Source organism: Orcinus orca, chromosome 7 (genome assembly GCF_937001465.1).
Source record: "Orcinus orca chromosome 7, mOrcOrc1.1, whole genome shotgun sequence".
Taxonomy (NCBI): domain Eukaryota; kingdom Metazoa; phylum Chordata; class Mammalia; order Artiodactyla; family Delphinidae; genus Orcinus; species Orcinus orca.
Genome location: NC_064565.1, coordinates 54,911,204 through 54,933,616, shown reverse-complemented (window position 1 = coordinate 54,933,616; position 22,413 = coordinate 54,911,204). Strand labels below are relative to the sequence as shown.

Below are 22,413 nucleotides of genomic sequence, written 5' to 3'. Positions count from 1 at the left end.
AGGTCAGCTTCTGATTCTGAATTCATTCATTTAGTCATTCATTCAAGAAAACATTTACTGAACGCAGTAAATGGCACACATTTTGGTTCTCCCATAAATCAGATAGAATGATTTTGCTTATGCCTCTAGAAGAGGTGGGAGAAAACATAGGATCCAAGAGATTTAGTTCTTATTGGATGTTTGAGCAATATGCCTTTTTCCTTAATGCTGAAGTTGTCTTTTCTGCCTTTCTCTTTGGTGGAAAAAAAGAAAAAACAACAATTGAGCAGTAGCAAAAGGGTCTTGACCTATCTACGCAGCCAACAAGATTTGTCAGGTTATAAAGATGCCCAGAGTGCTGAGGAACGCCTGCACTTATATCAGACCTGTCAACTCCATCCCTACAGCTCAGTTAATGTCCTCTACCAGTGCTGTTGAATCCTTGATGTTTTTATAAACCTGTTTCTAGGCTAGAAATGAAGCTGAAACTAAATAAAGCATACAATAAATTTATCCATTTTTTCCCTTTATTCAAATCAGTAGCATCTAAGTTCTTCTTGTAAGGACCCTCTGCTTTGGTTCCCAGATAGATAAAAGTATTTAAAACTGCTGTGTCTCTAGTTTCTAAAAATTGTCAAACAATTTTCTTTCCTTGTAGGCAGTGTTTAAGGGAATTACTGTTAGATTATTTATGTGGATTCTAAAAAAGAAAGAAAGGAAAAGCAAATCTCTTTTTCATCTCAGCTGAGAGCCAGCAGTGCTGCTCCAGAAAGAAATGATTTTATTTCCAGCCTCTTTGCAGCATCTCTGCACTGCATTACTGCAGTGTTGCAAAGCTGTGCCTTGTATACCTTTCCCTGTCAGCCAGACAGCTGGTTCACTGCGTTTCCCATAAAAGTCATTGTTCAAGAGGGGGCAAAAAACAAAACCCCAATGCAGGATAGACCATTATGTTCCAACATCTGTTTTATGCAGATTGCGGTACAATAACATGCTAGTAATTGAAATAGAATGTAATTGTAGTCTGAATTCGTTTTGGTAAATTGCATTATTTTAAAACACAAATCTTAGGGAAATGAAATTTTAAACTTGGATTATTTGGTTACAAGTAACAAATAGCAGTATGAACAAACCAATAGATAATATAAAATATTAGATTTTGGAATTTAGAATATGGAGGATTTCACTTTAAAATATGTAACTTAATGAACAATTTTTCAATTAATCAAAAAATTTGGAAGGCTGTTAAGTACATATTACTCTTCTGGGTGTTATGGGAAGTGAAAGGGATTTGTAACAATTAAAAGTATAGCATATTAGCTACATTTTATAAGAAAATATCTGTCTTGTGCCCAGTAGGTGGTAAAGACTCTACAGGCTGTGGACTCTGGTGACTGGGGAAGGCTTTATGGCCTAGACTCTTTTTAAGAAGAGCTAAATGTTGCCAAATTCATATTATCCTTTGATTTTTGCTGGGAATGTATTGTCCCACATCTAAGGTAGAAGGGAGTATATAATTGCTTTATCTCTCAAAAGTTTATAGGTTTATGTCTCACGCAAATGTGTAAGAGCATTTTTCTCCTTGTTATTATGGCTGTTCAGGTTTATTGGTTTCATCCTTAGTGATCTGACTATACAGGATGTGAGGAAGCAGATATCATCCACACCAAAAGCTGGGTTTTCAGAACCTTCTATTTGAGAAGTCCACTTAAAATGGAAGCCAGTGTTTTTAATATAACCATCATTATTTACACATATTGAGGCCACAATGAAATTAGTTAACTTGATCTGTCTTGCAATTTTATTTTTATTGCCATCTCTTCACCATTTGTGAAAATCTACTTGCCACTGGTTTTAACATTATTATTAATTAAATAACATTATTGTTAACCATTATCCACTTTTGAAAAATAAATCCCACTACTGATTCCTCTCAGGAGTTAAGCACTGTTTTCAGGAAAAATTCTAGAATAAGTGGGCTTTCTCTGGTACTACTACTTTATACTCTTAGCCCCATTTCATCCTTTTATATAGTCTCTCCCTGGCATTTGATAATTCCGTCAGAAAATCCCCACTAAAATTGGTTCATCCATAAGTATACTCCCACTGAAAGTAACAGTACCTGCCCAACCACACACTTGACCTCTTCCCACCAAAAAAAGAATTCCCAGCCCCTCAGTCTGACTGATTGACCCATTTTGATTCAGAGAAATGAGCTAGACATTGAGAAGTAAGCAGTCTCTTTAATTTAATTCACAGTGACATGTGAACGACTCATATACTTCACAGAGGTATTGGTCTTTTAAAAGAGAATGCTTGTTAACTGACCCAAAATTTTTAATTAATTGAATGTTAGGCAATGTGAAAAGAAGTTTTAGCAGAGAAGACTTTCTTTGGATTTAGGGTTGCCAGATTTAACAAGTAAAAATGTGGGATACCCAGTTACATTTGAATTTCAGATAAGCAATGGATAATTTTTTAGTAGAAGTATGCCCCAAATATTGTATGGGGTATGCTTATACTAAAAAAGAGAATCTGTTGTTTATCTGAGGTTCAGATTTAACTGGGTGTCACATATTCTTTCTGTCAGCCCTATTCAGATTCCTTAAATCATCATGGCGGCTACTAGTATTCACCATGGCTTAAGCTGGCCCTGGCTCTCCCTACCCCCATCTGCCAGCCCAGCCCCAGTGATGAGTTGGTCTTTGAACACCATTATGTTTCCTCCACCCAACACTCTACCCAGAAAAGTGAGCAATTTTCTCAACAAGTCAAGCACTCATCTAGACCAACCCTATAACTTTTAAAAAACAATCATACCGTGCCTAGCCCAGGGGCTTTGGGACTTTACTGGGGCTGGGGGTGAAGTAGCAGGTGAAAAGTATTTGGGAATTGAAGCCGAAGGAAAAATAATTTGAGTGTAAGCTTTAGTTGAGTATAATAATAATCTTTACATTATTTATAAGGTTTTATTTAACAAAGCATATAATTGAACAACTTCAGCTGCCACCTGCTATGGAGGATAACAAAAAGGGACATTTTTCTCAGCACTTAAATGTTAAAAAATATATTGAGATGCAAGAGCAGAAATGGATCCAAAAAGCATGCTTTTTTCTTTTCTTTAGGAATTTTTGTCTTAACTGTCTCTTCACGGACACCTGGATAAAAGGCATTGGCACCACGAAAATGGTTAGGTAGAAAGAATGCAGGACATGCATTGAACTTTGTTTTCTTGTCTCACAGGTTTATTAACATTCAGTTGGATGTACCAAAAATATCCTTAAATGAAATGAGTGTTAAAATGAACATCTAGATTAGAGAAAAATCACTCTGGCCTGATAATTTTGTGTGAGACTGTGAATACAGATGGCACAATGGTTGTTCAATTATTAAAACATGGTTTATCGGTAATAATTCAGAACAGCTTTGCAGCTCACTGCCCACACACACACACACACACACACACACACACACACACACACACACAGAGTCTCTTGACTTGTGGGGTTGGGAGAGATGTCCAGTTTTTACTGCTTCAATGTTCAACATCTGTTTCCCTCCACTCTGGGACTAAAAAAGTGAATTCATTAAGGTCAAAAAAATGCTTAATTCTCAATTCAAGGGCCAAGTGGCCTAAAGTCTATTTAATAAAGTAGCATATAAAGGGAATTTACTTACCTTCCAGCATTCCCAATATTGTTCTTTTCCACTTGCAAACTTATATCCTTCACAGCCCTGCTCAGTGACTTTTACCTGGTATACATTCAATAAACATTTGAAGAATGAACAAAATTCATCGCACATATCATGTGTTGCACAGAGAGACAGGAATAGTCCTGACTAAGGCTCTGCTGTGACAGATGTTCTGGACATCTGGTCATATCCACTCTATACAAATCTGTGCTAATCATCAGCTGGTGGGCACTCAATCTAGATAAAACTATAGCAATAGCTAGAGGGTCACTTTAACCCAGACCAGTACACTACAGAAGGAATTGTAGTGAGAATGACTGAACTCACACCACAGACTGAAAGGTAAAGCAGCTAACATAAGTATAATTGTATATAAAATAAGTGAATCATAATTGTATGTCACAGATGAGAAATAACATATAAAGAAAATTTAATATAGTGAATCCTTGAATCAGGAAATCATCCCCATCTTTCATCTTTCAAGATCTATTTTCAGTAAATTCTTCCAGCTTACCCTCTACTGGTAGGGTTTTTCTTTGAACAAAGAGTCCATAGTAATAACTGCACATAATGTTATTACTTTGTCTATAAGTGTCCAATGTTCAGATTTTATATAGACAGAATCTCTTTCAACTGATTTCGGCAGCTCTGATACTCCTGGTCTCGGTTCCTCAAAACACAGGGAGGTTCCCTTTGTCTTCAAGCCGTTTGGAAAAGTGAAAGTGTCCATCAGCAGATCCTCCTTCCCCAGGGCCATTTATTTGTGTGCAACACTCTTCTCTCCCTCCTCCGCCATCTTTTTCTCTTTTTCTTCCCCCTGTAGTTCCATCCCGCCTCTACCCAGCTGCCCCTCAGTTCTGCGCTATATTTCTCAATATATCTGCTCTGCCCTTGGCAGTTTTGCTTTCTGAAGAGATGGTGCCATACAAATTCTCTGAGCAGGAAGAGTAACTTCAAATTGAGTTCACACTAAAGAGGAGCCCCTGGGCAGAATTCCACCCGCCAGCCTACTTCCTGTGTGACACCATTTCCACACCCTTCTGGCTGCAGCAGCTCTGGGACTTCTCTTGAACTATTTCATACCCTGAGCTGTCAGGCAACACTCCTAGGAGTAGAGGGTGGAAGTCCTCCCAAAATAAAAATAAACATAACTATGAATTCTTAAGAACACCTAGACATTCAGTAAAGATGCGACCGAAGAGGTGGACTCTATTTCTCTGAGGAACAGGGTCTAATCCTGTGTGCTGTGAGTCCTGAAAGTGTTTACATACTGATTGAAAACATTGCATTCTTGGAAAGGGGCTATCAGCTGGATCAACTCCTCTGAGCTGATCCGGTAAAGGTCCCACGAGGAAATGATGTTCCACACAAATCAGGATAATTCAAGGATAACTCAGTGATGAGAACTGGTTATAAAGAAGTGGATACAATGCAGGGAAACCAAAAACAATGGTATTCCAGGGCTAGTAACCGTAGCGCTGCCACTCAGTATCTGATTCCACCCTTTTCTAGCTTCAAGAGTGGTTTGATTTGTAGGGTAGGATTAAATATATACAATCAGATAAGACCCATTCCTTGCTCTCAAGTATCTCATGGTCTGAAGTGTGGGGAGTATAAGAGATAATTACGTACAGACAAATAATTATAAGGCAGTTTGACAAGGGCAATAATAGATGGTCTGTACAAATACATTCATCAGGTGTCTGATAGTAATACCTGATATGTTTTTTTTTATATTATCTTGATAGTTACATTTCATCAAGATACTTCACTGAACAAAGAGCAGTCTTATCCCTAAGAGAAAAACCTTTTGAGAGAGAATATTGTCATTGCTTGAATGGTCTTCAGGAACAGTTGATTTCAGGTTATTCTGATCTTACATCCTTATTAAAAAAAATTTGTATACATCCCCATAAAGTAATATTCATAGTTTATACCCATTCATTGTTGTAGTTCCTTTATGAATATCAGCACAACATACTATATTTTAATAGAAAATAAATAGAAATAAATTTCTACTACTAAAAAAAAAAAAAGAAAGAAAACATTTCATTCTTTCACTGAAATAATGATCAAGGTAGATATTTGCAAAGAGGGAATGTAACTATTCCCCCACCCTCCCCACCCCCGACATCTTATGTTAAAATGCTAGAGCCAGCTTCTACTTTCCTTCAAAGGGAATCATACCAAGTAAGCCTGATGTTTTTTTCCTCCCATTATTGTCCCATAGCCATAAAAGGACAAATGCCGACTCTAGCACCATGTCCCCTGGCTGCTACTTACAGCTACAGAACTCCCACTTTGATGAGGGCTGTCAGCACAAATGGCTTGCACTGCCTGAGAGAGCAACAAGAATAATGACATTCATTCTGTCTGTATCTTTGTGGGGTTTATATTAAATTACTTTTTGGTGGTGGTTTTCAAATAAAAATTGAGCGGACTCCTGACATTTCTGCAAAGGAGGGGGAGGGTGGGGAAGATGAGCAACAGAAGTGAGATGGGGGCTGAGGAAAAGGAAGGGGGTGGGGAATCAAGGAGAGTTGGGACGGAAAAGATGAGCAACGAGAAAGGGAAGAGTGAGCAGAGGAACGGGACTGGCGTCTGCACTTCTGCGCTCCGACGAATCCCCTGTGTTCAAAACCTGCTGTGTGTAGCCTGGATTGAGGTATGCCTCCGCCATTCGCAGCTAAGCGGGGCTGGGAGACCCACATTAGGCTCTTAGTGCCCTTCACCTCACAGTCTGTCCAAATCTGTAACCACAGACACAGCTGTGAGCTATGAGTCTTCTACTCTGTATCCACCCAAATCTCTGTGACCAGATCACTCACCCACCAAAATAAGATTACTTCTAACATGGAAATTTTAACTTAAATAATTTGTTCATAATTAGGGCTGTTACTTGTATTCTTAATACAAATGAATCAAAGCTGTGCCAAAGAATTCCCTTCAGTTATTCTGAGTAGGATTATCAAAAAGAGAACCTAGGGCTCCCCTGGTGGTGCAGTGGTTGAGAATCCGCCTGCCGATGCAGGGGACACGGGTTCGTGCCCCGGTCCGGGAAGATCCCACATGGCGCGGAGCGGCTGGGCCCGTGAGCCATGGCCGCTGAGCCTGCACATCTGGAGCCTGTGCTCCGCAACGGGAGAGGCCACAGCAGTGAGAGGCCCGCGTACCACAAAAAAAAAAAAAAAGAGAACCTGAATTTCACAAGGTTTATAATCTTGGCTATCTGCCATCTGACTTTTTATAACTGGCATCTCTCAGAGGAAGAAAAAAAAAAGCATCCTAATGATACTTATGTTCTTCATGACAGAACTACAGGTAGAGCCTGATAGGCTGAGTCTCAGTCAAAAGTTGTTTAAGAGATACCATGTTTCTTTATTATTTGTTTAATCAGTTTAGCAATCTGGTCATTGATTAGCGGCTTTCACAGACAGGTTAGTTAACTTTGCTGTGTTAAACAACCCCGAAGTCTCAGTGATTTACAAACTTTTTAGTGGCTGCAGGTTGGCTCTGGCAGTTCTGGGATGTGCCCTCCAATCCCAGGACCCAGGCTGAAGGGGCAGCCCCTGTTTGAGACATGTCAGTCTCGGGGCAGAGGGAAAAGAATAAGAATCTGGGTTGACCACAACATTGCTGTGAAAACTTCTGTTTGATTGAAGGCTGTGTTTTTGTCTCATGTTCCTTTGGCCAAAGCAAGTCACATGATCAAATGGACAATGGGGCAAAGAAGTACATTCCAGGAGCCCCACCTACTAGAAGGGCCTGCAGGCAACATGGCAGCTGGTGGAGATGTATAATCCCCTTACCATAACTGAATACCATCATGGTGCCCAAATCACCCCTTCAAGTTCACAAAATCTGCTACTCTGTGCCATGCTTAGTACAGGAGTTTTTGGTAAGACTAAGAACCTCCCTGCCAAGGATCTAGCCTCCCAGCTGTCCCCTCTGAGATTGTATCACCTGCCTGGGGTGCTGCCAACCCCTTCCCTGTCTAGAGACTCTCACAACTCACCTGTACAACTCTCTCCCCTGTCTCCTCTGCTCTGGAACTTCTAACCTCTTGTCTACAATGCATTTAAGATTTTACCACGAGACTTTAAGATTCTAAGAGCATGGACTTTAAGCAGCTCCTATTTACTGCTCTACTAAAGTTCCTGAGGTAATAAAGACCTCACAGTTCAATTTGCGTGAAATGATAGAGAAAGAAAAATGTATAAACAGAACACACAAACTTATATTTCACTAAACTATGCCATCACATAATGAGTTTTCTAATGGCTAAGGCTCTCAGCCCAAGTCTAGGACACATACATTTCAGCACTTCATACTGTTAAAGTATCTTGTTACTCAGGAATGCACTAAGTGCAAGATATGTCTTATACTAGGTAGTGGTTTCTGAAGTTAGGAAACAAATTAATGGTATAAAGCCATAGTCCAGAAATAGCAATTGCTTATAAGACTAGACCCAATAAATTATTTTGCCAAATAAAATTTTCCACTGGGCAAAGAAAGATAGGATTAAAGACAGGATGGTGTCTATTAGAGCTAAATTTGAGTAGGTGAGTTCTCTGTGGGGCAAGAGTATAAGCCTGTGGGCTACAGGAGTATATGCATGGTCAAGCATATTACGGGAACTGACACGAATGAGTCTATGTATTTTTTTTAATTTATCAAATACTGCTTCAAACATATTGCCAAACTGGTATTACATTCAGTTAACTCCAACTGATGTGATATGAGGTCTCGTTTTTTGTATTTCTAAACATTTAATTAAATGTTTAGAATTAAACATTAATTAATTAAACAATGTTTAATTCAATGTTAATTCAAGGCAAAAGATGCCCAATAATTGCACAATTTTATTAATAAAAAGTGATGGTTATGTATTTCTTGATTCCAAACATGCCTAGAATGCAGTGTTTTATTTTAGTTCAACATACAGCATGTGTTAATTGCACTCTTTGTGTTAACTTTGCATTAGCATCTGAAGTAAATATAGAAATATAGAAAATATTAAACACAACAAGAAATGATGTCAGTTTGAACAAAGTAGTTTATTGATATTGGATCAACAAAGGCACTAGGGAATTTACTGAATTTTGTAGCTTGTAGTTCATTTTATTAGGATGCTCTGAAAAGTACTCTTGAAATGAATGAATGTACATGTAGATGTATGTTAGGTATGTGACCTTGTTTTAAATGTAATCTGCATATAGCATGAAAATTTAGGGGTGCTTAATAAAGTTTTGAAAGAATGTAAATGTTTTAAACATGTAGATGAAATATGTTGTGTAGTTAATCCCAGTTGTAATACCAAAAATGGGTCTTATTAAAAACCACATGAAATAAAGACTTTAATTATAAACTTACCAAACCCAATTATTTCTAGAAAATAAATTCATAAAACAATATTTCCTAGGCTTGTGAAATTCTATGTAATAGCAGTTTCTTTCCTGGGTGTTAAGAAATAATGATGTGAGATCACAACCGTAAGAATAACATTTTGCCTAGTTATTTTTATTATTATTGGCAGTAACATTCTCTTGTAAAGTGAGTGGCAGAAACACCACAAAATCAACTGAAACACTTCCTCACGAACTGCCACGTCCAGATGAATTATGTCCCCAGAATAGTAATGGGACGCTGTATGGAGCTGACAGTCATTTTGACAAGCGTCTGTTTGGTTTCTCCTCAGTTCGAGAATCAAACCATTTGAAAGACAGAATTGCAAATATATGAATTTTCCCCACTTCATATTATATAGTATAAGGTGGTCAAGACACATCAACTATGCACATAATGTTGGATAGTTATAATTTTGGTTAGAAAACCTTTGATTGGGGCTGATGAATTATACAAAGTGATCTGCTCAGTGGTAAATAGAAATAGGTTTAGCAAAACATAAAAATGTTACAGAAGTAAAATATAAATTGACTGTGGAAAGATAATTCATCAAGTTTCAAACCTGCATAATACAATTTCTAAATTTAAATATTATGGTCGCCTTTTTTTGGTGTCTCGTGTTTTTCAGATTTTTAAAGACAGCTTCCATTTCTGCCAAAATACTTCATTTACTAGATTTGTTTTGGGTTTTTCCAAGAAATGTAATTCATTGAATGAATACTAATTTAACATGGCTACTTGTATTATATTTGCATACATTTTACTTAAGTTTAAAATCATGTATATACTTGAAAGTTATCTCATAACTATTAGAAATGGGCAGGCACTGGTTTGGGAATCAGGAAATAAACTTCTGAATCCAGTTCATTAATAACCTTGTGACCTGGACAAATCATATATTTATTTTGATAGTAAGAAGCGCGCAAAATCTAAACAAAGAAATGTCAATTTTGCTTTGATGCAGTTTGCTTTCTATTAAATGAGAGGGATGGATTAGATGATTTCTAACTTTTCTTTCAACGTTTGCTATTTCTTGATTTTATGATTTACTTATCTTTGATGGTCTTAAAGTAACTTACTTAACCTTTCAGAAAAGTTCAGGGGTTGAGGCAAACTAATTCTCCTCCGCCTGAAAACCTGTCCTGTAAACTCGAAGGACCTCTTCCACATCAACATTAAAATATGATTATATGAAGGATTACATATAGTATGTACACTTGTCTGTCAGGAAAAACTTAAAAGCAACAACCTGAGAAAACATCAGGCTGTATGTTTAGTTTACTCATCAGTCAATTGATTTTTTTCCCCTGTAAATCTCTTCCAGGGTCAGATAAGGCATAAAATAATAGTAATTATTCTAAGAGATCATAATGGCAGCAGTAGAAATTTGGAGGAAAAGGTGAGAAAATTGTCTTACCACGTTGGGGCGAGGGGGCACAGCGAGTGGAGAGGCGAATTATTTTTAGTCTTTAAAAACAACATGGAATTTAAGGCCGTTGTTGAACCAAAAAAATTCCATGAGAAGTTACCTCATTTATATTATTCCTCACCTAAATCCACAATAGCATCAGAATGAAAAGCTGTGGAAGTTGGGAATCTTTTAAGGGGGACATTAAATAACATCTCTTTTTCTCACCCAGATTCTGAACCAAAGAGAAAAATTAGCAGAGGACTAAGAAAGATAAGTAATAAAGTATCACCTTATAGCTTCATAGAAGTTTGTTTGGAGGGCAGAGCTGTGTAGTCACGGACAGAGGTGCTCCCCAAAAGAAGTAGCATAGTAATTAACTTATAAAAGGCCAAATTTCCTCAAGTACAAAGCATTGATAAGGTTGCCTTCATGTTTAAGACTTTTATGTGAAATGCCACACTGAAAATGAAATGCTTGATTTAAGTTATTGTAGATATTTCTCTTTGGGTAGAAAAATTCAGATGCCCAAAGATGGCTGAACTGTGAGATGTCATGAGTTAAGTTTATTTTAATTGAAGCTCCTCTATCTGTACTATGCAGCTAACCAAAACCATATTGGTCACAAGTCCAAGCTACCTCAGGAAAATATGTTGGCTGTGATAAATGCTTACTCAAGTCCAATATGCAATGCATGTGTTATCTTCTAAGGGGAAGAGAGATATGAAACATCAAGAAGCAAAACCTCATCCAGTAATAAAACTTATTATAATAATATATGTAATGAATTAGGAAAATCTTAGTATAGAATATTATCATCATTAACTCTCTAATCTTACAAAGGCCTCCAAGAATGTGTAATATTTCACTAAAATGTCATTCTAATGCTTTTGATTTAGCTCCCCCTTTTTATATCAGTTTGGAGTCATCAGGATGTATCATTTCTTTCATTTATATTTGTACATTCTAATAAATTTTCCCCTTATTCTTCTTTCACCCACATTAATTAATATCATTTATGCTATTGCTATTACTTGGCTATTTCTTTCCACTCACAAATTCTACTTTGCTTTTTTACAACCGTTTTTGTTTCACAGCCTCTGGCTTGCATTTATTTTCTTTTGGATTTTTCTTATCTTCTTTAGGATTTCTTATCTAATTGGCTTCTACTTTTGTTTTGCTTATCTTCCTAAAGAATTCTTCTTCTTCCATTTTTCTATTGCCTGCTACCCTACTTATTCCCAACTTAAAAAAAAATTCTTTCAGATTTGCTATCTGTTATAATACACTTCCTGGTTTTTTTTGTTCCCAGCTGTGTTTACTTAGTTATTTCTCTCTCTTTCTTTTTTAGTTCTCTTTTTCATTTTGTCTAAATGCATATTCATATTGAAAATATTTATGTCTCTTCAAAGTCTTTTCTCACCAAGAAAGTTATATTGTTTTGTCTCTTTTGAAAGGAGAAAGGGCTCCTCTGTCAACCCAAAGATGTATTTAAATGCTGGTTCTCATGTAAAGAGAAAGGTGTAAGCTAAAACTACAACCACAGATTTTGTGAGTTCCCACCCCCATATCTCATGAGGTATAATTTCATAAATTAGGGCCATTTGAAGTATTCAGTTATAAATGTTTACACTGAAGAGTGAAGTTCCCTTTCAAGGGTAAATGAAAAACTCATGATTTATTTCTCTATTTTTTAGTAAAGTAGGTACAGATTCCAAATATGATTCAGAACTTTTTCTATAATGTTACTGATAAAATATTAATATTTAATTATATTTGGCAGTTTTTAGATATTCCACAAGTAAACTTATGGGATAGATTATAATTTTTAAAATGTCTTTTATTCTTGTAATTAATGTAATATAAAATTTTTTAAGACAATATTTGAATATAAGGTCTACTTAGAGTTGAAGAAACAATTTCATTAACCTCAGCATGATGTCATTATAATATGGGTTAAATTGCTCATATATAAATGTAATTCCAGTGTCTAAACTAATTTGTAATTTTATGTAATGCATTTGAAGTGATCATATTTGTCAGTGTAAAATGCTTTTCTTCTATCTTCCTGGTTGTTTACTTCTCCAGTTAGCACTAACAGCCAGTAATCAGGGAGATTTTCCTGGAGGGCTTTTCTCAAATGGACTATTTCTGGAGAAGAGGAAGGCTTTTAGTCACTGTTTTGTTCTGTCCACACACTTCATGGACAATGATCTCTAACGTGGTATTCCCTCTGAAAGGCAGTGGTTGTCCAAAATGGTCATATATATTTAAAACACACCTATAGACAAAACCTAAACATATACACATTAAGGAAAGTGTTAAAGCAGTGAAATGGATGAAACCAAATGTATGGGCAAAGACATACCACATGATGTCAGACAAAGATGTCTTCAGAGGGAAAGAAATTAAAGTGAGATGAGGGCTATTTAAGGTAATAAAGGCTTCAATCCACTGCAAAGATTGGATTATAAGCAATGTCTACACATCAAATAATATAGCATTAAAATTCATAGAACAAAAATTATAGGAACTACAAGCAGAATAGAAACACATTAAAAATAGACTTTAATTCACCTTTCACAATTCATAATAGATCAACTAGAACAAAAACATGTGCATATAGAAAGTCTAAATAAGTAAGAATAAAGGTAAACTTAATTGAGATATGTTGAACTCTATAGCTTTAAAACAAAGAATAAGCTTGTTTTCTGTGTTCTTGGTGAAGTCACTTAAAAAATAAACTTTATTACACAAAAAGGAAATCTCATATATTCCAACAGACAGAAATGATACAAGCTACATTATTGGATTATAATGCAATTAAACTAAACACAAATAAATTACTGAAAAAAATCTCTCATCTGGAAATTTTAAGCACCTTTATCTGACACAGCTGTCACAGTAAAGAGGAACTTGAAACTGAAGTTCATTTTAAGAATTTTCTGGTTATTTTTGTGTGTTTATTTTTCCATATAAATTTTCAAAGAAATTTGTATAATTCTAAAATTTTCTTGTTATTTTTATGGGGGTTGCATTTACCTTATTAATTTAGGGAATTTTTGTATCTTTATTATATAGTATTCCTATCCAAGAATAGGATATGCTTTCCTATCCATTTATATTTCTTTCTAGGTTTATTCAAAGTTTTTAAGAAATTCTTAAACCGTACTTAGGAAATTTTCATCAATTGTATTTTCCTCCTTTTAAATAGACTATTTTTTAGGTCCACAGCAAAACTGAGCAGGAAGTAGAGTTCCTATATATGCCCAGCTCCCACACAAGCACTGTTCACTAGCAACATCCCACACCAGAGTGGTACAATTGTTACAATTGATGAGCCTACATTGACACATCATTATCGCCCAAAGTCTAGTTTACATTAGGCTTCACTCTTGGTGTTGAAAATTCTATGAGTTTGGACAAATGTATAATGACATTTACCTATCATTATAATATCATACAGAACAGTTTCACTACCCTAAAAATCCTCTGTGCTCTACCTATTCAACTTTCCTTTCTCTCTAACCCCTGGCAACCACTGAGATTTTTACTGTCTTCATAGTTTTGCCTTTTCCAAATTGCTATATAGTTGGAATCATACAGTATGTAACCTTTTCAGACTGGCTTCTTCCACTTAGTAATATATGCATTAGTTTCTTCCATGTTATTTCATGGCTTGATGCTCATTTGTTTTCAGTGCTAAATGATATTCCATTGTCTAGATGTACCACAGTTTATTTATTCGTTCACCTACTGGTTGTGGACATCTTGGTGTGTCCATATTTTGGCAGTTATGAATAGAGCTGCTATAAGCAGCCATGTGTAGGTGTTTGTATAGACATAAGATTTCAGTTCATTTGGGTAAACACCAAGGAAGACAACTGCTGGATCATATGTGAAGAGTAAGTTTTGTTTTGTAATAAATTGACAAAATTTCTTCCAAACTGTACAATTTGACATTCCAAATAACAATGACTGAGAGTTCCTGTCGTTCCACATCCTTGCCAGCATTTTGTGTTGTCAGTGTTCTGGATTTTGGCCATTCTAATAGGTAGGTAGTTGTATCTCATCATTGTTTTAATTTGCACTTCTCTGATGATACATGATATGGAGCATCTTTTCATATTCTTATTTGCCATCTGTATTTCTTCTTTGGTGAGGTGTTGGTTAAGGCCTTTGACCTATTTTTTAATTAAGTTGCTTGTTATTGTTGAGTTTTAAGAGTTCTTTGTATATTGTGGATAACAGTCCTTTATCAGCTTTTGTCTTTTGCAGATATTTTCTCCCAGTCTGTGGCTTGTCTTCTCATTTTCTTGATATTGTCTTTCATAGAGAATAAGTTTTTAATTCTAATGAAGTACAGCTTATCAATTATTTCTTTCGTAGATCATGCTTTTTGTGTTTATTTAAAAAGTCATTACCTTGCCCAAGATTATCTACTTTTTCTTCTATGTTATCTTCTAGGCATTGTATAGTTTTGCATTTTACATTTAGGTCTGTGATCCATTTTAGGCTAATTTTTGTGAAAGGTATATGGTCTGTGTCTAGATTCATTTTTTTTTTTTTGTATGTGGATGTCCAGTTGTTCCAGCATCATTTGTTGGAAATAATTATCTTTGCTCCATTGTATTGCCTTTGCTCCTTTATCAAAGATCAGTTGACTGTATTCATGTTGGTTTGTTTCTGGGCTTTCTGTTCTGTTCTGTTGATCTATTTGTCTATTCTTTAACCAATACCACACTTTCTTGATTGCTGTATCTTCTTGAAGTCAGATACTGTCAATTATCCAACATTTTTGTTCTCCTTCACTATTTTATTGTCTATTTTGGGTCTTTTGCTTCTCCATATAAATTTGCGAAACAGTTTGTCAGTATCCACAAAATAATTTGATTGAGATTTCATTGATCAGTAGATCAATGGACAAATAGAGATCAATTTGGGAAGAATTGACATCTTTATAATATTGAATCTTTCTACTTATGAACAGGAATATCTCCATTTATTTAGTTAGTACTTTGATTTCTTTGACCAGTTTTATAATTTTGCTCATCTAGACCTTGAACGTAATCTGTTAAATTTATACCTAAGTATTTCTTTGAGGGGAGTGCTAATCTGAATGGTTTTGTGTTTTTAATTTCTAATTCCACTTGTTCATTGCTGGTATATAGGAAAGCGATTGACTTTTGTATATTAACCTTCTATCCTGCAACCTTGCTATAATTGCTTATTAGTTCTAGGAGTTCTTTTGTTAATTCTTTTGGATTTTTCTATATAGACAATTGTGTGATAATCAAACAAAGACATTTTTATTTCTCTCTTCTCAATCTGTATACCTTTTACTTCCTTTTATTGGCTTATTGCATTAACTAGGACTTCCAGTATGATGTTGAAAAGTGGTGAGAGGGGACATCCTTGCCTTGTTTCTAATCTGAGTGGGAAAGCTTCTAGTTTCTTCCATTGTATTTTTAAACTTGTGTTCTTCCTATAAAGAAAATCTATTGAGTTTTTTATGTTACCTTTGAACTCAGACACCTCAATTCTTTCACCACTTTTAGGAATTTTTCATATGTTTCTATTGAGTTTTCTAGGCATACAATCATATAATATGCAAATAACTGTATTTTACTTCCTTCATCCTTATTAAATAGTATAATTGTTTCTCACATCTAATTGGATTGGTTTGTATAGTGTTGATTTTTTTCTTAACTTTAATGAAAATATATCTAGGGCTTGTAAAGTTTGTTGTTGACTTTGGGGGTTTTATTTATATATATATATATATATATATATAAATATAAATAGTGCATTAGTGGAGAAGTTAGCTTATCAGTAATTAATGTTGGGACAACTAGAAAAAATGGATCTCTACCTCACTCCAGATAGAAAACAAATTCCAAATAGATCAAAGATTTAAATTTATAGAACTAAGCCATAAAAATGACAAAAATTCAAGAAGAAAACATGATATATGATATGTCCTTCCACACTTCCAGAGGGACGTGGATGCTTTCCTGAGCATGACCCAAAATCTAGAAACCAAAGAAGGATTAGAGTTTGATCATCACATAACATTAAACATTTTTTAATTAAAATGTTTTTAATCTGTAGCATAAAATACCATAAAGTCAAAATACATACACTGTATGTTTTTTAAAAGCCCCCATATCCCGAAATTAAATGGTTCATGTTGTACTTAAAAGGTGCTATAGATTAAAAAGGAAAAGAAAATGAAAACATGGACCGTTATTTAACTAGGCAGTCACAGAAAAGAAAATATAGCTCTTAAACATATGCTCATATAAGTTCATCTTTTCTCATTTTAAGACAAATGCAAATTAAAACAATTATATGACCCCATTTTTGCCTCAGTCAGGTTGAACGTATTGAAAGTATGATAACACATTATGTGGTGAGGATGGAGATGAGCAGGCACCGTGTTACATCGTTGTCAGGAGAATCAGTTGGTTCAGCCTTCAGAGAGAGTTATTTTGTGATAATATCAAAATTAAAGATTCACTTTTTGCACAAATTCCAACTTTAGAAATTGATACCATAAACATATTCACATATATGTGAAAGTATGTGTTTAAAATATATTAATTGCAGCTTTATTTATAATAACAAAAGACTGAAAACAACCTGAATACCCATAACTAGGTAATTGATTCAATCAATTATAGTATGTACAAAAAATGGAAAACCATGCAGCTGATAAAAAGAGTTGAAACTATAAAAACTGATAAGGAATGAACTCTAATATATATTTTAAGTGAAAAATGCAGGGTGCAGAAAAGTTTGTATAGCAAGATATTTTATGTATGTGTTTTTAAACAGAAAATGTGTGAGCATACATACACCCATGTGATTGGCACTTACCTATTACATATCTGGAAAAATATATGTAGACAGATAACTGTGGTTACCGCTGGACCAGGCATTGATTGTTGGAGAACAACATGGAAAGGAAAATTTACACTGTTTTTTTAAAATGTTTTGAATTTATATCATTTACACATGTTTTTTATCAAAAAACTAGTTAAAAATAAAACCATACATACATTGATGTTATAAAACTTCCCTTAGAAAATGCACCATGCTTGTTATCCCTAAACTTTTACTTCCAAATAAATAAATGCCAGTATTTTTCTGATGCCTTATGGGAGCAGTAAAATTTTAAGGCAAAATATTCTTTTTCCATTGATTTAAATTTACTGATTTAATTTTTCTATTCTTCCAGGCCCTAAGCTGAATTGCAGGTAGATTGTAATAACCTCTGAAAGTTTCGTTAGTTCACTTAATGGATAGAGAGTACAAATTTAGACTTCTATCCCTCCTTGTTTCTGGTCACCCCCTAAAAAATATGGTCATAAACCTCACAGCAATGGGAATCTCCTTCAGTGAAATTTGAGATCCCTATAAGACCTCTCAAAAGATAGTTATGGCAGCAGTTTTATTATTGCAGTTCATATACACCAAAGCTGCAATTAACTGTATCATAGCTTGCTGACTTTATTATTATTATTATTATTATTGGCTGCTTTGGGTCTTCATTGCTACACAGCTTTCTCTAGTTGTGGTGAGTGGGGACTACTTTTCGTTGCAGTGCATGGGCTTCTCATTGCAGTGGCTTCTCACTGCAGTGGCTTCTCTTGTTGCAGAGCACGGCCTCTAGGCGCACAGGCTCAGTAATTGTGGCATGCAGGCTTAGTTGCTCCACAGCACGTGGGATCTTCCCAGACCTGGCATCGAACCCGTGTCCCCTGCATTGGCAGGCGGGTTCTTAACCACTGTGCCACCAGGGAAGTCCCAGCCTCCTGACTTTAATGAGTTAATGCAGTGTCCAAATAAAACGTGTGGCCAAATGATAGCTTAGGCTCTGAGAAGTTTTGGCTCAGTAATATCTGTGAAATTTGAGCTGATACTAAATATGCCTTAAAACAATACTTTTGGGATTTGGCCTCGGGCATCAGATCAAGTCTGACTGCTACACAGAGTCGAGTGTTTTGCCTCAGGTCCTCATATGTTTCTCACTATAGGACTATAGAATCAGCAAGAATATCATTATTGCTTTAGTGAAGGAAAACACCTCAGTTCCTATTTAATTTACGGAACCGTCTTCTTTCCGATTATTTTATTTTCCTGAAATTAGAGAATCCTGCTATCTCCTGCACATACAGCTATCTTCTCCCACCTGCAGCCCAACCTAGTAATTTCTTCCCAGCCTCACCTTTCTCTCATTCTTAGTCATCTAAGTGGCATCTGTCTAACCTTGGACCATCTCTTTCTGTACGTGTTTAAGTAAGCCAACCCTAGCATGGCTGTTGATGTGACAGGTCACAGTTCCAATTGTCTGTATCTCAGAATAGATGAAGGCTCAATCAGGACAGCAGTGGCTATTTGACTGGTCATTAAGTCTGGCCGCAGCAAACTGTTCTGACCGGCTTGGCCAGGAGCCATTTGTGCAGATTAGAGGGTTGGATTTTATATCCTCTCAGAGACAACTCCCTTTCCACTTCAGCCTGTTGATGAGCTAACCATGGTCTCTATGGGGCCACATCCTCATCTTCTGGGTGGCTCACAGAGTGAACAGCCCATTTGGGACAGGGTGGTATTTAGCTAATGTACTTTAATTAAGGCTATACTTGAACTACTTTCTTAAGTTATGGCACAGTTCCTGTCTCGGCAAAGCACAAGAATTAATAAACATGGGACATTTAACAAACCCGAGATAGAAAACATGTTTGTTAAGCCAAACTCATAGAGGCAGAAAGTAGAATGGTGTTTGCCAGAAGCTGGGGAAGGGGGAAATGGAGAGTTGCTATTTACTGGGCATAAAGTTTCAGTTATGTAAGATGAATAAATTCTAGGGAGCTGCTGTACGACTTCGTGACTATAGTTGACAATACTGTCTTGCATACTTAAAAATTTGTTAAAAGGGTAATGTTAAAGATCTCAAGTTAAATGTTCTTACTACAGAAAAAGAATTTATATTTAGTAATTCCATTTGGATTTAATTGGAAACGAACATTTCAATCCTCTAGCTCTTATTTCATGACAGGAGTTTGTAGATATTAAGATCTCTTAATCTCCTTAAAATATCTGTATTCTTTTTTTTTTTTTTAGGACTTTCATATGCAGAGTAAATGGTGATTAAAATGTGCAGGATGACAAAATGGAGCAAACAGTGCTTGTACCACCAGGACCTGACAGCTTCAGCTTCTTCACCAGAGAATCTCTTGCAGCTATTGAAAGACGCATTGCAGAAGAAAAGGCTAAGAATCCCAAACCAGACAAGAAAGATGATGACGAACGTGGCCCAAAGCCAAATAGTGACTTGGAAGCTGGAAAGAACCTTCCTTTTATTTATGGAGACATCCCTCCAGGGATGGTGTCAGAGCCGCTGGAGGACCTGGACCCGTACTATATCAATAAAAAAGTGAGTGTGTTTTATCAGGCATATTTTGCTGCTAATTGCCTTACAGTATACTTTGGACTGTTATAGCACCAACACAAGCCAAGTTAGCACAAAGTCTAAGTATCCTTCTGTTTAGGAAATAAAACACATTTGCACATGTTTTATGCATATACATGACAAATAAATTGATTATATCATAACAGATGGAGCTGTCCCAAATGCACAGTAGATACTTAAAAATAAATGTAAGTTGTAGGCAGCTAATTTAACAAATTAAAAACATCTCCCCAAAGATTGTATTTACTATTTATGGGTTTTCTGTACTTGAAAATCTTGAAATTATCACAAATTATAAAGACCTCAAAAATATTGGTATTCATTTCTCATGGAACAAAATTTGATGCCACAAGGGTTTTCAGTTTCTATATTATATATAAATATTATGTTATATATAATATATCAGTTAACTTCCTGAAGACACTTTTTTTAATTGGGAAAAAACATTCCTATACAAACAATAGTTTAAAAAATTATTTAATCTTTTGGTGGAAATATATTGATATTGGTAAGGATGACCAAAAATATAGTATTCTGAAGAACATATAAATGATATTTGAATATCCATGCTTGAAATGAAAATAGTAAGCACCCAGCCTTTCATTATGACCATAATTTCACCAAACCAAGAAGAAAAGTGTAGAAAAAGATAAAATCAAAAAAGATTATTGTATTGATTTTAGATTAAATTTATGACTAGTTAATTTGCAATATTTTATTATCCTTTTCACCTAGAATAATATATTTGTGAACTCTTGGTGGAAAGGTACAGCACAAATATTGTAATTAAGCAAATGAGATCTTTTAGTTAAACATGGGCCTTAAAAATACCCCCAAAACGTTTAGGGATGCTTTTAGTTGCTGGCACAGTTATCGTGTTAGTTTTTATCAAGTGCATAAGTTTGGAATTTTAGTATTTGGATTCGAGACAGTTTTGTAAATACATTCTCATTGACTACTACAACTTTCAGAGGTAAAAACCTCATAACGTTCAGATTTTTAAAAAACTTTTCAGGATATAGCCAGCTTAAGTGTAACACACTTTTCCTTTTTAAAAACTGATTTGACCATTTTACTGTGAAGGAAGAGATTAATAATTTTCCGTAGATTCATTATCTTTTATTTAACTTTGCTTTTTAACATTGTATTATTAAATCTTAGTAGATAAGCCATGATCTGTTTCATAACTTCCATTTAAATTATGAGAAAAATTGAATTTTGTCATTAAATCACTCCTTTGGAAATTAATTTAATATGATATCTGAAAAGCTAAAACCCAAATTAAGCAGACTACGAGGGGTTTATTTGTATAAAAAAAGTAAAAATGTGGATAATCCAACTATTCATACATATTAACTTATTTAAAATTATTCTATTACTGAAATAAGGACTCTGATGTGTTCTAGCCAGAAATTCATTAACACTAAAGTATGTTACTTTATTTATAGCCATTGGACATAGCCAGTCTATTTAGAGCTGCTATTACAGTGGGTTAGTGGGCTCCATGCTCAGCAGGCATTTTGCTACTCCCAGACATCCAGCTCCCACCTCTCCAGTAGTAACCACCATCTAAAAATTATTAAAGCCACCCAGAGTCTACCACTTCATCAAACAGGGCTGAAATCTAGCATCCCATCTCCTGTGCTGTGTCCTTATCTATAAAACAGTAAATGCATACATTGGGAAAGACCAAACTAATGCGTGTTGACAAGGGCAGCTATTCTTCAAGTAGAAACGAGATCATCCAATTAATCTTTTCCTTTATATTAAAGAGTTTTTAGACTGATAAAAGTTGTCATCTTGAGGGAATGTCCCCAAAGCCGTCCACAATTGGTTTATAATGAATGAGATATAACAAAGGATATAAAGGCAGATGGAAAGCAAAATGATGCAAACCCATCCAAATAGTTAAAAGAAAGGTCTTAAAACTGAGGGTAAAAGACCAATACTGAAGGAATGACTATTCAGTCAGATTCTTGCGGTGAAGTAACCCTTATAAACTTTGTTAGGTTCACGTTCAAACTTGCCTTTAACATCCTCTGTCCTTATCTTCAAATGTACATTGTGTGAGGAAGGAAAAATATTTTGGTATTTTGGAACAAATCACAGAGTGCAAGTAGCACAACCTGGTAAGAGAAATATTGTTATCAGGAAGGAGGTTTCCCCAAGGTGAGGCACATCCATTGCTTTCACATTGAGCTGACATCCAGCAAGTCTCCAAATGTAAGTCATTCAACAGAAATACAAGTGAAACTTTTTGCAGTATTGAAATCCTTAAAAACTAACATGGCATGCTTAGGACATGATTGAGCTATGTGTTGGAAATTTCCTTCTTTTGCACTTACATGTTTTATAACTTTCTGTGGTTGTGTGTATGTACACTCTTTCTAGTCTTAAATTTTTGTTCATAATTGGATTATTTCAGTATGGAGGAATAGTCTTAAATTCTGAA

At 35.3% G+C, this 22,413-nt stretch overlaps 1 protein-coding gene across 3 annotated transcripts in view; it reads left to right on the top strand.

The window, feature by feature from the left end:
• Positions 1 to 22,413, top strand: part of LOC101279038 (sodium channel protein type 1 subunit alpha) — a 163,229-nt gene that overhangs the window by 47,851 nt on the left and 92,965 nt on the right. For all 3 annotated transcript variants that reach the window (XM_049712218.1, XM_049712219.1, XM_049712217.1), the window contains exon 2: positions 19,613 to 19,925. In XM_049712218.1, coding sequence (XP_049568175.1) covers positions 19,662 to 19,925 — 264 coding nt within the window. In that variant the 5' untranslated portion in view covers positions 19,613 to 19,661. The remainder of the gene's footprint in view (positions 1 to 19,612; positions 19,926 to 22,413) is intronic.